The 15,518-nt window shown below is 39.7% G+C and overlaps 1 protein-coding gene across 1 annotated transcript; it reads left to right on the top strand.

Annotated features, from left to right (window-relative positions):
* il12rb1 (interleukin 12 receptor subunit beta 1) lies at positions 1-9,501 on the top strand. The gene is made up of 15 exons (XM_069680267.1): positions 1-136; positions 1,581-1,704; positions 2,373-2,524; positions 2,638-2,780; positions 2,875-2,914; positions 3,480-3,593; positions 4,010-4,086; positions 4,228-4,456; positions 4,540-4,689; positions 4,814-4,915; positions 6,212-6,367; positions 6,570-6,749; positions 6,862-6,931; positions 7,217-7,289; positions 7,923-9,501. The coding sequence occupies exons 1-15, from the start codon at positions 61-63 to the stop codon at positions 8,244-8,246; spliced, it is 2,010 nt and encodes a 669-aa protein (XP_069536368.1). The 5' UTR covers positions 1-60; the 3' UTR covers positions 8,247-9,501.
* Positions 9,502-15,518: the final 6,017 nt, after the last annotated feature.

Genomic DNA, 15,518 nt, shown 5'->3' with positions numbered 1-15,518 from the left:
TTGAATACATGGACGCTCACACGCTGAAGAGTGGTCCTTCGACACTTTCCACCTTACCCCATGGAAACTATGAAACGGGTGCTCTCACTACACGGACAAATTGTTGTGTTTATGGTCCTTACATCGATCAGCAAAGGTAAATTCATATAAAAACCGTTCATCTTCTTCTGTTTACTTATCGTATCACCTTATGATATCTTCGACTCTATCTTATCATATCAAAACACTAGGCAGATTATAATCAAGTGAAAGTGACGCCGTAACAGTAAAAGTAAAACACCCGCCACATTATATCGGTTTGCTAATCAGTATCGTGTGGTTTCCACTAACAGAAGACATCCGCTCCGCATTGCTCTGTGAATCCTTGTTAAAGTGGCAGCCTTTATATACGAGACAAACATAATATTTAAATGTTGGCGGGTTCTTTTTATTTAAAAAAATATGATGTTTGTTTCCTCGGTTTTGAGCTTGAGTTTGCTCGTCACAATAAGATGGAGAGCTTTTACGGACTGACTTAACCTCTAACTTTGCCAGACGAAATGTGAAGTGTATTACAAAGTAGAGCTGTTATAAAATGAGAAAATGAGAGGATTATAATCAAGAGGAAACTTAAAAAGTGGACAAATATGAACTAGAATTACAGCCTGGTTTTACACCTCTGCGAGCTTACATCCGTCCCTGTTCCCCACAGATGACAGTGTAACTGATGCCGAGACTGCAGGTATATTTAAATATTAAACATCTTTTAAAAGGAAACATTCCTCAAAAAACAAAAGAAATGTCATTAGTAGGCGTACATTAAACATGAGATCATCTCTCTATCTATGTCTCTGCAGAGCCTGATTGTCATAACACCTTACTACAATGAACAGACACACAAATGGAGATTGTTTACTGCTAGAAGATGTGTCATTCTCCTGCACACATAAAAACAAAAAAATACATATATGTTCTGTTCTCCAGCATCGCAGAGATAAAGCATTCAAGGAAATTGGACGGTAATAATGACAATAAAAGGGTTTCCATGATAAAACGGTGTCATAGTGAAGTTGACCTTTGACATTTCTGATAAAATTGTCACTTCATCACTTTATTGAGACTTATTGTGTCATAACTAGTGTATGATTTCTTGAGTAAAAAGCGCTGTTTGTTGCGCAGCTTTTGCTTTTGCAATGCCGGAACCTAATGTAAAAACACACTTGGGCGGCTTTACGCTGGCGTTGCTTGGTTCAGTGTTAAATGGCAAAGGTGCTGCAACAGCGGAGCTTCGTTACGGTGCTGTGGTGGAATTGCAATGTAAAAAGGGCGACAGTGAGGCTGACCTTTGACTAACATTTTCTGATCCCATGTTTGTGAGAGATGAAACAAAGCTTCCTCATGGTGTTTTTGAAATATCGCGTTTAAGAATGGGAGGGACATGAGGTCACAGTGACCTTGACCTTTGACGACCCAAATGAAATCAGTTCCTAGTTGTGTCCAAGTGAACGAATGCATAAACAAGTTAAATAAAATAACAAATGACACTGCAAACTTTCAGCATTACACAATGAATAATCACCTTGAAATGTGTTTTCCCCAAGGGTTGACATGTGAAGCTCCCTCCAGTCCTGAGTGCTTCCGAAGAGACGCCAATAAGTCCATGTACGAGTGTCAGTGGAGCATGAATACGACGGAGAGCGACGTGACCTTTGACTTTTACTTTGAGTGAGTATTGTTTGGAGTTTAAACTGTAATATTTCAAAATGGTGACTTTATTTTATAAATTTGTGAATGTGTATTGCTGTAACAAACACGAGACACATCGTAGACGGTGTGCACATGAATGAGTAAAGGAGTGTTTGATATGAACCTGTGTCGTTAGGTCATTTAAGACGCACGCTGTCTGTCCAAACTTTATTAAAACTTATAGAGGTGATCGCCATGGCATATCAGGACGCCTTTTACTACATCATGAGTTTTGAAAAAGATCATTCAGTAAAAAAGTTTTACGTGAGAGTAGTTGGGGAATTAAATTGATTTAAAGAGAAAGTCTGACTTGTTATAGTAGCTTTAATGCTTTTGAGCTTAGAGTTGGATTAGTGTATCGATACCTCTTAGCCTGTACTGTTAATATTCTAAATAGTTAGCACTGCTTGGCATAAAAACTTGAATCAAGAGGAAACATCTAGCTTGTTTTATCTGAATGTAACATGAGCAACAAAAAAAAGATTGCACAGATGAGATAAGTGTTATTTGGTCATTCTTTGGACACAGCCAGGCTGGCTGTTTCCTCCAGCAGTATTAAAGCGACTCCAGGGATGACTCAGAGATGTGAGATGTTCCCAGTTTCTGTCCCTTTCAATGCACTCAAAGCTCAATGTGTTTTTTCATAGTGAAGAATACGTTGGTAGCTATAAGCAGACCTCAGCTCTGCTCCATGAGGAACGGCTGTATACTCGTGTTCCTGTGAACATTTGGGTGGAAGCACACGTAGGAAACTCCAGCTGCACGTCAACCAGGAGCTTGGTCGTACTTGGGGACATAGGTAGGAGATAAAAACCTTTTAAAGCACCTTTACAGAGATTATAAATAAGGCATAAGAGTAGATACATTTTCAAAAGAACATCAGATATGAAATATTTTGCTTCTCCTGCACAGTTAAGTATGAAACTCCACCGAACATTACCATGTTCTGGGTAAAAAACGTCCTCAATTTAAGTTGGAAAGCAGCAGAGAGCCATCCGGCTTTAGCTGAGGTCCGGTTTCGTCAACACGAACACCCCACTGAATCATGGGAGAACGTAAGACAACATTTTTAAACCAAATGTTGTAAATCTTAATCAGTGTTTCTACATTAAATTATATATCTTACCTTTTATCTGTTCTGCTTTACAGAGATTAAAAACAACAAACACCACAGATGAGATTTCCATGTGTGAGTAGACTTATATATTCCATATTTGTAGTTCATGCAGCCGTGTTTTATGTTGGGTATATTTGTTTTTTGCCTCTTGGAGATACACAGAATTATTTCTCATACCAGTGGTTTTGTACTTTTTAGCTCCCCAAAGAATGTAATTGGTTTCCTACTTAATTATTAAATTTGAGGTTGTAGGAATTCAGAGAACTATCCTACATCAACCTGTGATCACAGCAGCATCAGATCTTTAATGGGTAATTGTTGCAGCGTTGTCCTACAGTGGGATTTTCTCTGGTAGGGTTCAGCGATCTACGGTGACAGGGGCACTCCAGCGGGGTAGCGTAGGTAGGGACTGGTAGGGATGGTTAGCTGGCCTTAAGGCATCCACTGCTGTGGATCAGTACAAGCCATATCAGTCAGTATCACACAGAAGTGGGTAGATAATTTTTTTACACTGGAAATATTTGTTAATACAATATTAAAGACGGAGGTCAGTCTACCATTGCCTTAATCTTTATAGACAACTTTAAATGTCAAATATTTGAATTTGTATGTAAAGATTTTCTTGTTATCTGTTCAGACCAGCTCAGCCTGTCGAGGAATTCAGCTTACAAGGTTCAAATCAGACAAAAGTCCACTCAGGCCGTTAAGCCGCTGTGGAGCGACTGGAGTCCAGTCTTGGACGTTCCTGCAGGTTAGGTCAAAGATTTTTGGTTTGCACTTTAGACTTAACATCCATTGTTCTGATTGAAATTGAGTCTAATGATTAAATTAATTCAGGCTGGTTGTAAATGTTTAATCATTTCAAAACTGCACGATGCCTTATGCAAAAGTCTGGTTCCACCCTCTCTAAACTGTGGTTTCAGGCATGACTACTGCCCTGAAAGCATCTGTGCACACTGTAAAGAGAAAAATCCAAACTTAAATATTCTGCATTAAGTTAACAGGTGCCTCTTTTGGAGTTTGTAAACCATTAACATATAAAGCTGTACTGTAAAATATCAGCATGATTCCAATCTTTAACAGTTTTCTCTTGTTGTGAAAGTGACCAAAGCTCAAACCCAGTATAAAATGACTCGACATAAACCTAATGTTTCGTTTCTTCCTCAGAACTTACGGAAAAACCTGACGTCTCAATGACAATAAAGCCTGTAAATGGAACTAGAGAGGTGATACTAAATTGGAAGGTAAGCCAGTGAGAGGAAACGACAACCATTCACACTTTTTGGTTTCTGGTTTCCCTGTCGCCCCCCGGCCCCCAGGCGTGGTCTTACCACTTAAAGTTTCAGTTTGCTGTTGTCTGAGGTGATCTCTCTTCTCCCCTTCAGCCGATGCCTCATGCAGCAGCGATCACAGGAGTGACGTACAGCCTAAATAACTCACAGTCTTCTCGTGGATGTCCCTGTGCAAAAAGAGTACATCACATCAATACCAATAAACACACTTTTTATGTCTCCTACTCTGCTGTCAATATCTCTGTCGTTGCCAAAAACGCAGCAGGGTTTTCTCCTCCGGCAGTCCTTCAGTTACCGGGTGAACCTGCTGCAGATTTAAAAGGTAGGATAAAGTGCGAGCTTGACATCATGTGTGTTTGTACTTAAGTAGACCTTAAAGGGAGCTATTTCTTTTTCTCGTGGCAGAATGTGACAAAACGTTGGAGCTGGATAAAAAATTGTATGACGTGACCTGCCTTGAATGGTACGAGCTTCAAGATGGAGATTTGAGGCCAGAAAGTGTCATCACTATACCGGCGAGGAAGAAGGAAAAAGAAAGGAAACAAATAAGAGAGAGTAAGTTTAAAAAGTGACTTTAACCGCACAACTTAATAACCTCTGCTTTCATGCTGACAAAAAACGTGAAAATCTTATGTTAGAATTACAGCCCAGTTTGATTCTCTTCCTGTTTCTGTTACAGACCTGAAGGACTTTGTTCGTTACGTTTACGCTGAACACAAATGTGTTGACAAGAAAAAACCACAGACGGTCAAAATGTGTCTCTTTTATAGTAAAGAACACGGTAAGTGTCTGAATAGTACAGGTTAGTACAAAGAAGGTGCCACCTTTTCTCTTTCCTGGTATCAGCTCTGAACATTAAATCCATGCGTTCTATAAGGAGATCCTCTTTTTAGCCATGCTAGCTACGTAGCTCTATGGATAGCAACTTCCGTCAATCCGTCCCTTTGGTCAGGGAGAAAAATCTCAGCAACTATCGTATAAATAGCCATGGATTGGTCACATACATTCATGGTTATAATATACGTTAATTTGGTGAAAATCTGACTTTTCTGCTTGCTCCACCAAGTAAAATGTCTCTACAACTGTTGTGAAACATTGAACGCACATTCATGTCTCCTCCAAGATGAAGTGAACTAGCTTTGGTGATCTCTTAACTTTCCATGTAGCCCTATCATCAGCTCAAAATATTTATTTTACACTACTCTGATGTCTGAACAAATTCTCTGCCGGCAGAAACACTAATATGCAAAATATGCTTTATAACATGCTCAACTAGGATAAGAACATGACAAACTTCGGTAACGCTTTACAATACAGCCCGCAACTTACCGTGTAAGCATCCGCGACCTATAGTGTAATATCTTCTTGTATCAGTACTTAAATGTAGGTATGGTGGAACAAGGGAGTAACACATAGGAACTTTAGAGACAAGGAGAAAAACGTCACAATGCAAGTATAAGTCTTAATTGGGTACCTACAGTGTAATTTGAAGACATGATTTATACTCATTCTATAAGAGATACTCACAGGTTACATTGGAGTACACTTCCCAATTTAACCAGACATCTACAGTTGGCTCCCTTTGTCATGGTTATAACTCTTGATTTTCCTCGCTATCGGTCGCTTTCCTTTTAAGACTGTTTGCCTTCATCTGAGCGTGAAATGTTCACTTATTTTTGAAGTTGTATCTGTAGTCATCGATCTTTTCTTTGTTTGTTCAGCCATAGTAGATTACTGTTTACTCGCAACACTCACATAGACCGGAAAAGCAGCCGCTTAGCTCCGCCTACTCTCTCTGGCAGACCAACCACTGCTGGGTGATGGAAAACGCGTCACTAACTGGGCGCCGCTTGTGATTTTTTCCGTGAAAGTCTACAAACGCAAAGGCTTTCATCAGAGGGCCATTGGCTCGGTCACCATTGTGTTCATTCAGAGATAGATAGTAACTGAACAGACGTGTTTGCAAGCAATCAAATTAAAAACAACCAAAACCAGGAAGGAACAATGATATATATTTTAAAGGTGTGAGAACTAAGGACAACATAAAAATCAAGTATTTTCTTTTTCTTTCCTCCAGCTCCTCTCACAGCACCTCAGGATTTCAATGCTTTTGGTGAGACACTCACCTCTACAAACCTGTCTTGGAAAGCGATTCCCACTGGGGACCAGCGGGGTTTCCTCAAACACTACAGCCTCTGCAGCGTGAAGATCAGCTCACAGGATGAGTCCGGAGGTGCGAGGTCACTTTTACTCATCTGTAGTTTTGCCAGAAAGACAACGTGTTCTCTTTAATGTGTGGCTCTTTTTTTTTATTGCAAATCCGCAGCCTTTCCCCACCTTTTCAATGACTAATATTATAAACACCTACAGTATGTGAGAGAATGAAACAATAACGCAGCAGCATGTGTTTGACTGTGACGGCGACTTTCTTTAAGCTTCCCAACCTCTCACTTCACCTGAGTGCCAAAACATCTCAGCCTCACTGACGACATACCGTGTAGAAAACTTGTCACCTGCCACGAAATACATCATCAGCCTGGCCGGAGTGACACGAGGGGGGGAAGGACCTAACGCCACATTCACAATCAGCACACTGCCGGAGAAGCCTTTGAATGGTATCAGAGTAAAACACTTGAGATGTTAAAGTTGAATTCAGGTCGGAGGAGTAGTTTTTCCGACTGTGGGTGCTAACGTGTTTTCCCCTTCGTCCTGTTTTCCTGACATCAGTGTGGTGGAGTCTCAGCCTGCTGATTATGTTCTTTTTACTCTCAACGATGTGCACCTTTATTTTAAAGAGGTACGTTACCACCCGGTTGTTAATATTATAGATACTAAATACAGTTTGCATGAGGACTAAAACTTTTCCCCAACATATTCTTACTTTCTTTAAAGCCACTTTTTAGGTTTAAGTTTGTTCGCAGTAGAATGAAACAGTCTCAGTCTGGATGTTGCCTTTAATCACTCTCAACAAATCCTATCAAGCTTTATGGGGTTTGATTGTGCTATTTAATCTGCAATCTTTGAATCAGCTGTATACTGAGATGGATGTTTTTAATGGGGTCTTCTCTATTCTGACAATTAGAATCAAAACCAAGCTCTTCCCTCCTGTGCCGACACCTGTTATTGATTTCACCTCTTACCCAACAGAGAATCAGGTAAGAACATTTAACAGGGATTTGCAGCTGTTAAACACCAACAGTAAAATGGTAAATGGACTGTACGTATATAGCGCTTTTCTAGTCTTCCAACCACTCAAAGCTGCAATCTCCAATCAGATCTATGCCCATTCATACCCGATGGCTCTGCCACCGTGAGCAATTTGGCACTTCGACATGCGACTGTAGCAGTCAGGGATCGAACCCCCAACCCTTAACTTCCTATTGAAACGACACTGTAGGACTTTTGGTTGTTTAAACACTGGGGAAGTTCACTGTAACGTCCCTGTAACATGCTCTTTCCAGACTAAACTACAGTACAAAAGGGAACACATACTCAAGCAAAAAGTACATGTACTCAAGCACCTTAAAAATTAGCAAGAGTCATAGCTTAGCATCGGCATAGGAACTCCGTCACGCTTCTCCAAACAGGGGCCTTGCTGACTGTTATCTACAGTACATAGTAAACTCACTATTTACATAATGCAACTATCCTCAAATCTAAGGTTTAACTTCAAGCTGCCGATACAAATATTTTAGCGCAAAAGTGACTCAAATGTTAAACCTGTTAAATCAGTGTGTGAAAATGCAGACAAGATTTTTACCGCCCTCTGCTAATGTGACATGAAACAGGAGATGCTGGAGAGAAAGGAGGAGGTGCACGAACTGACGCTGCACAAGCTGCTTACAGAGGTCAAGTCCGTCCCCGAGGACTTCGAGGAGACGACCGTCCTGGGAGTAAAGTGGGACGATGGCTCCGACGAGGACGTGGAGACTGAGAGGGGAGATTCAAGTATGTCAGGAGAAATCAGCGACGAAGCTCCCGGTTTGACAGATGAGGCGCTGAGGAGCTCAAAAGACAGAGGAACGACAGATCTGGAGCAGCTGGAAAGCGAGTTCGCCATGTTGATATACAGGAACGGTTTGGTCTTTGATGTGAAGACGGACTCGCCTTAGAATGGACATAACAGAAGGTTTTAACGCCTCACAGCAGAAAATTGCACAAACATATGAGGGCTGACGTATTTGTGGAGTTGTACTAAAGACTGGGAAAGAGTTACAATGTTATAATTTCATGTGTTTTCTAAAGCGAGGTTTTATTTATGTGAAAATATACCGTCTTTTTGTAAGGCTGGATGAAAGAATCATCTTGTTTTGATTTAAATATTTGTTTAAAGGGATAGGGCTGTCTGACTATGATACATAGCTACATGATATAAAACTGTAATGTTTTTGTGTGTGTAGAAATGTATGTAGGACTCTTTTAAGTGGCTAAGTACATGGTGCTCATGACACCATATGCAGCGGTGCTTAGCTTAGCCTCCGTGTAGGAGCTCAGGCCAGCTTCTCCTAACAGGGACTGTGATGACTGTTATGTACTGTACCTAGTTCACTGACTATTAGGGACTTTAAGCAGCGACGGCTGAGGGACGGCTACAGCACCTGTGAAACATTTGAACGGGTTGCCTTGGTGGTAGAAATCTAATGTCACTAAGCAATGATTTGTTCCTGACTGCTAACGGCAACAGACGACATGTCCATAGCAAACAGGAAAAACGGTCAAATTACCGGGCCTCTTTAACAAATACTAATAATCGATACAACTACTAAAGGTAGAATCAGATATATAAAAAATGACAGTGTCAAATATGATAAAAAACCTGCAATTACCTGCTTACACTCTGACATTGTACCGACTATGGTAAACCAGTCTATCTCCCGTAGTCGACAGCTGGGCTACAACGACAGGAAGAGCGCAGGCTTTTTATTTTCCAATGCCGTAGCCGTCCCTTCAACCGTCGCTGCTTAAAGTCCCTATTGATAAGTATCTTTTACAACCCCACTTCAAAAGAACGAACTATCCCTTTAATGTGCTCGTTAACTTAACTTTTTTTTTTTACATTTGTTTTTAAATAAGGTCGGGCGCCTGCAAAGGAAAGCAGGCGGGTTAACTTCTCATCTGCTACTACTTTTCTGTAAACTGTTAATAGCAAATCATCATTCAGACTTTTGCCAGTTCCCAGTATTACAGACAATCTGGTCTGTTGCTGAAGTCTCTCAGCAACTGTTTAATGGTTTGTCATATAATGTTCATACAGACACTCATGGTCCTCAGAGGTTGAATTCTTATGACTTTGGTTAGTCTCTAACTTTTCCTCTTCCACCACCACTTGGTTTACATTTTTGTTCTGGATTAAATGTTTCAACTATTGGACGGATGCAATTAAATTTGCTACGATCATGTTTCCTCAATACTTTTGTTTATGACCTTCAAACATGGCGACCTCCTGCCTTAGCTGCCATTCCCATTTCATGCTGCTTTGCATGTTAGCGAATGTTAGCTTAGGGATGTCAATTCTAATACGCCATTCAGAGAGTTAGTGCTTTAAATCAGTTAAAGCACTGAACACAAGATATTTCTTCAACTGAAAGTAGAACAGAGAGAGAGATAAAGCATTAGAATATGGAAATATACAGTATATTATAATGATATATTAAGTCAGTTTGATACTTTGAAGGCACTGCCAATTGCTGGCCATTAATTCTGTTAGAAAATTCAACGATCAAGTTATGTCATGACACTTAATATATAGAGAGACTGTACTCTTTGTTATATTATTTACAGAGCCCCAACATCAGCCGATCAATGAGAAAGCACTTGGTAACAGTGGAAGAGAAAAACTTCCTTTAATCAGGCAGAAACCTGAAGCAGAACCGGACCCATTGGTGGACAGCCATCAGCCGCAACCAGCTGAGAAAGTGGGACAGAGAGACAGACAGGCAGATACAGGCAGGCAGCAAATAGCATAGCAGTTTAGATTTTCATTTGTGTATAACTTTTTTAAGTATTCAGCTAAGTGTTTATTTCTGCATCAGCTCTGTGCAAATAAAATATAATTTCTTCTCCAAAGGGGCTGGCCCCTAGTAGGCCAGGGTAGAGAGGAAACCCAAGACTGCATACTCAGAACCGGCTGCGAAGAGAACATGTGACAGGAAGTGGTCTCAAAAAACAACGACCTTAAAAAAGGTAGCACATGCAGGGTATAAAGGTAGATTACTCATAACCAAAGATGTTGTGGTGTTTCAAACTAGAACATGTTGCTTTGTAAAATTGATGACAGACTTACAGTGTTTTCCACGACACTGCAGTTTCCAGCAGAAAAAAATCTGCAAGAATGTCACTGTGTTTTTTGTTTTGTTTTTGTTTTACATGTGACAGTTTTAGCTCACCACATCCAGGTATAAATCATCTGTCCTGACCACAGACACAGGCATGCAACATCCGATTAACATGATGAGAAGCAAAGAAAATACTACATACTGATACTGCAGCTTTTTGTCTGGTGTACATTAAATACAGGATATACGGACATGCTGTCTGTTACAAGGCTTGAGACGTACATTTGCTAAAGATGCATCTCAATATAAAACTGTTTGAGAGAATAGTTGTACATTTTGTGAAATTTCTTATTCTCTTAATCACGTATAGTTAGATGAGGAGACACCAGAGATGGTTTTAATAAATAATAATAAATGACAAAACAATTTATAATGTAGGCCTACTGTAAATGAACAAATCCCTAAAGCCTCTCAAATGCAGAGTATTGGTAAGCTAATAAGCCAGTAACATAAACGTTATGTCGTCAGCAATAAACCTGTAACCTAAACTTGCCTTCGGCTGACATTAATAATTAAGTGGCATTTATCTCGATTTAACAACGTTAGCCAGCAGATGGTGGCAGCGAAACGTGGATGAATTTTATAGTCATAGCAAAGCCATTCCAGCACTGGCAAGCTAACACACGTCTTTTTAAGAATATATAAATCAGCCAACGCCAATCTAGACGTTAACCTCCCTCAAAGTAACGTTAGTAGTAAGCCAAAGTTAGCTGATACAGCTGAGCTAAAAAAATCTTTGCTAACTTGACTGACCTATCTGGGTAGGGCGACCATACGTCCCTCAAGCACCGTGTCCCGAGTCCCGACAAATATCTGTAAAACACTAATATGTCTCGGTTTTGAACAGGCCCTGTCCCAGTTTTGACGAATTGAAATAGTAACGAGGCACCATGCTTACTGATTTGTCTGTATATATGTCAATCAATGTCGTTGCCAAGGCTGTTGGTGTTTTAACCAATAGAAAACTTCACTAATGCACCACCAGCCAAAGTTCAATAGTCATTTGTTTGTACATTTGTCAATCAATCGGTGTGCGGCTGTTGCTTCGCTTTTCCATCTTATCATACTGAGAGGACCTGCTGCATAACATCAGGTAGGCTAACTGTCATGCCAATTTTATGTTTTTATATATCTGTTTAAGTTACATTGGCCTCAAGGTATTTTCGGGCCTACCTTGTTTTTGTTAAAAGGACTTCCAGTCAAGACTTCCTTTTCCACGTGCTGCATTGTTTCAGGAAAAAAACGCTTTTCCTGTGATTTACTTTAATTAACAGGTCTTACCTTTACCGAAATTTCAACATCATGAAGTAAAAAGTAAAAATGAAGCTTTGTCAGGTCTGTCCTCAGGAGGAGACGAAAACTACTTGTAAAATGCTCGTTTGTTGAACGGAGGTCGGAGCGATCATCTGATGATGCATTCAAGGAGGTCGGGAAATCTGGCTGATTGGCTTTCGTGACACTGCGTCAACGGAATTTATCTCAAGTTGAATTTTAGATCTAGTACGGATTGTTGAACTTACATACAGACATCTGTTTATAGAGATTAATAAAAAGGTAAATCGTTGTCAGTTGACTCTGATGGAATCTGCTTGCTTTTGCTCTCCACACAGACTGTTTTCCTGCATATGTTGCAGCCTGCTGATATGTGATTGGTCAAAATTACTCAGACTACAAGCGTACTACAAACGGAAACCAGAACACTTGCCATCCCGAAAATCCACATCCCTTTCTACAGATTCTATATTTCTAGAATCTGTAAATAGAAATTACCGATCTGGTAATAAATAAATTCAGATGTTTTGTGTTTACTGGTGTTATATAATTACACTTTTCAAATAGGCCTAAAGTTTCGGTTGATCTTGGGAGAGGTGCCTGATAAAGTTTGATGTGATCGATCCAGCAGCCTTTATCTTCATACCGCAGATTTTGCATTCAGGAATTCGTTTGTTTAGAATTTGACAGTGGCACTGTAGCAGCTGCAAGTGATGTGCTCGCCATGGTGTCATCTGTGGAGTCATCTGTGGCCACTCGCACACCAGATGTGGAAGGTTACACATGCTGGAAGAGAGTGACATTCAGCTTGTAATGTTAATGCACCAAAAATACAAAATAAAAAGATTATGCACAAGATCCAAATCTTGAGTCCGAGTCAAGTCTCAAGTCTCTGAGGGGCAAGTCCAAGTCAAGTCTCAGGTCACATTTGTGTGCGACTCAAGTCGAAGTCTGAAACTCTGAAACTCTAGCCCCCATTTTTAATTGACACCACTCCTGTGTCTGTAGGGTAAATGTGAAGCTACCACAGGCAGCTAGTTAGCTTAGCTTAACAGTTAGCCATGCTAACTTAACTCTGATACCAATACACCCAAGCTAGCTGTTTCCATTCTGTATGCTAACTAAGCTAACTGTCTTCTCATGGTAGGTTAATATTTACTGTGCAGATGGGACAGTACCATAAATGTTCACATTTAACTTTTTATGTCCAAAACTTTTCCTTGAAAATGTATTCAGTATATTTTGTGTCATCGAAACACAGTGTTCAACCTCTGCCCTCTTTTTTGTTCTTCAAACAATCACTAATAATTTCTCTCCCCCTATTTTTGTCAAACAATCGTGAATGTTGCTTTGAGCTCTAATGTACTTTCTACTGTAATACCTCAATGGTTCCCTCTGTCACATGTTGTACCTCAGCTTGTCCAGCAGATGGTGTGATAGATTTTTTCTTTCTTTTTGGTGTCTCGGGCAGAATATTCTGAAAATGGTTTTGGCATAGCAAGCTGAATCATAATAAACAAGACACATATTATTTTGGGTTGTAAATCAAGGTTTTTGATTAAAAATTGTATTGTATTTATTAACGTTGATTTAGATATTTTCTTTCAAAACACTCAAAGGTGTACTCCTTTATTCTCTTTAATAAATGCACTGTTCTCACACTGTCTTTGTATTTATGTTTTGGCTAACACATTCTTAACTGTATAATTCATATCTCTTCAAACCCTGTTGATAAATATGTACTCATTTCTCATTATCATTAAATGCATTAAATACATGGTTTCGCACCTGTGACTCGTGGCCACCAGAGGGCAGCGTCAACTTCATTTTAGGCCAACCAGGGAAGCATGACCGTAAAATGTATTTTATTGCAGGTAGGGGCTACAAGTAATTCAGGAGAGATATGTGTAGAGGAAAAATGTCTGTCTGTAGATATTTCAAATAACATGATTTTAAGTTTAAATCAGCAACAGTAAATTATCAGTCCAGCTGAGTCTATGCAACCAATATATCACAGTCTAAGAGTTTATACACAGAACAAATGTTTTAATGCATTAATTCACTATGAATGCTGCAGGGAACTACAGGGAGTTTTAAGTGCTTGAGGAAAGGGTCGTTTTGGAAAAGATCAAAGTAGAGAACATTTTCTGCCATAAACATGTTTTTCTGGCTTTAAAAAAAAACAGGGTTGTAAAAGGTTTAGATGTGTGAAACCAGACGACCAAGTTGTTAACTCCCCTGCAATATGTAAATATGAAAGGAAAATGTACAATGTGTAAGCCATGACTCATTTTTTGATAACTGCCCAGATAAACACTATAACTATATAACTATTTTTCTGCTGATGTCGGATGGAAAATCAGATCCGTGTCAACCTCACAGCTACATGTTGTCAGCGCTGCAGTGTGTGATCGTTAACACACAATCTGTGTTATTTCCTCAATCATGCTAGTTTCAGCACAAACAGCTTTGAGGGCTTTGAAAAAAAACTAATAATTTTGTTTTGGCTCAGCACGTCTGACATAGAAGTACAAATACCTAGAACATATAGGGAGGGAACAAAAGTTTTATCTGACTGCAAGTTAAATAAAGCTATGTAGGAATCTTGGTTATAAAACCTACACAGCTGTATACATCTTGTCTATTTCCTATTCTAGATGATGGTACAGAGCTATGTGCTGTTTTATGGGTTTGCGTCAGTTTATGGTGACATTGGCTGGGAACCATGTGAGGTGCGGCATAGCCGTGACATGCTGCGACTGTGGAATAGATTAATCAACATGCCGGATAACTGACTAACTAAGCACATCTTCTTCTGTTATCTCTCAAATAACTATCTTTGTGTAAGGGAGCTTTCAAAAACACTTGACAAAGCAGGTCTCCAAGAGATATACAGAAAGAAGTAATCATGTAGTGTCGGTCAAATTGAAACAATACTATTTGATAATTATAAACAGAAATGGTCTGAAGAGGTTTTAACCAAACAGCAAAACCATCCAGAGCTCTAGGTCACCCCGGACCTAATCTTTGTTTAGGAACGTGGATTTTAGGCATGGCAAGTGTTCTGGTTTCTGTTTGTACTGCACTTGCAGTTCGAGTAATATTGACCAATCACGTATCAGCCGGCTGCGGCGTATGCAGGAGAAGGAGTACCAATGCATGCATTCACAGGGAGACACGCAGACTCCACACAGAAAGGCCCACTACATCCGAACTGGGGTTCAAACTAGGAACCTTTCAAGCTGTGAGGCCACAGTGCTAACCACTGCACCACTGTGCAGCCAGCCAGTGACATTTATAGCCTACAAAATGCAGAGTTAGTGGTTAAATAGCCACACAGAACTGCGACTACACTTCATATGGTTTTGCAAATTGAATAAATTATCATTGTTATGTTAAAAATAATGAGTAAAAAACATTTTGAAGGTAATTTCTTTAGCAATAATAGACACAGATTCTGTCAAATGATTGCCATTCTTTATCTCATGAGGCTATTACCTGTTATCTGAAAAAGGTGGATGCTTTTAGAGACTCTGGAATCAAAAGAGATTAAAGTTGCATTTTAAATCACAGTGTATTTTAATAATAGTTCATAACAAAAGGTTGATTTGTTTCTTCACTTCAGGCCTCTGCACATTCTTCTGAAGACACCATGTGAAAAGGACTTAACACCATTGTCCCACTCTGCACTCATTTAAATTTTGCTGATAGAAGATGCAACCGCTCATAACACTAATGAGAAAGTGATGTTTGTTTACGAGAAGCCTCCGTATACAG

This window comes from Semicossyphus pulcher, unplaced genomic scaffold (assembly GCF_022749685.1).
Source record: "Semicossyphus pulcher isolate SPU_LCO1_2020_fin unplaced genomic scaffold, fSemPul1.0.p SCAF_4, whole genome shotgun sequence".
Taxonomy (NCBI): domain Eukaryota; kingdom Metazoa; phylum Chordata; class Actinopteri; order Labriformes; family Labridae; genus Semicossyphus; species Semicossyphus pulcher.
This window is presented reverse-complemented; position numbering and strand designations above follow the sequence as displayed.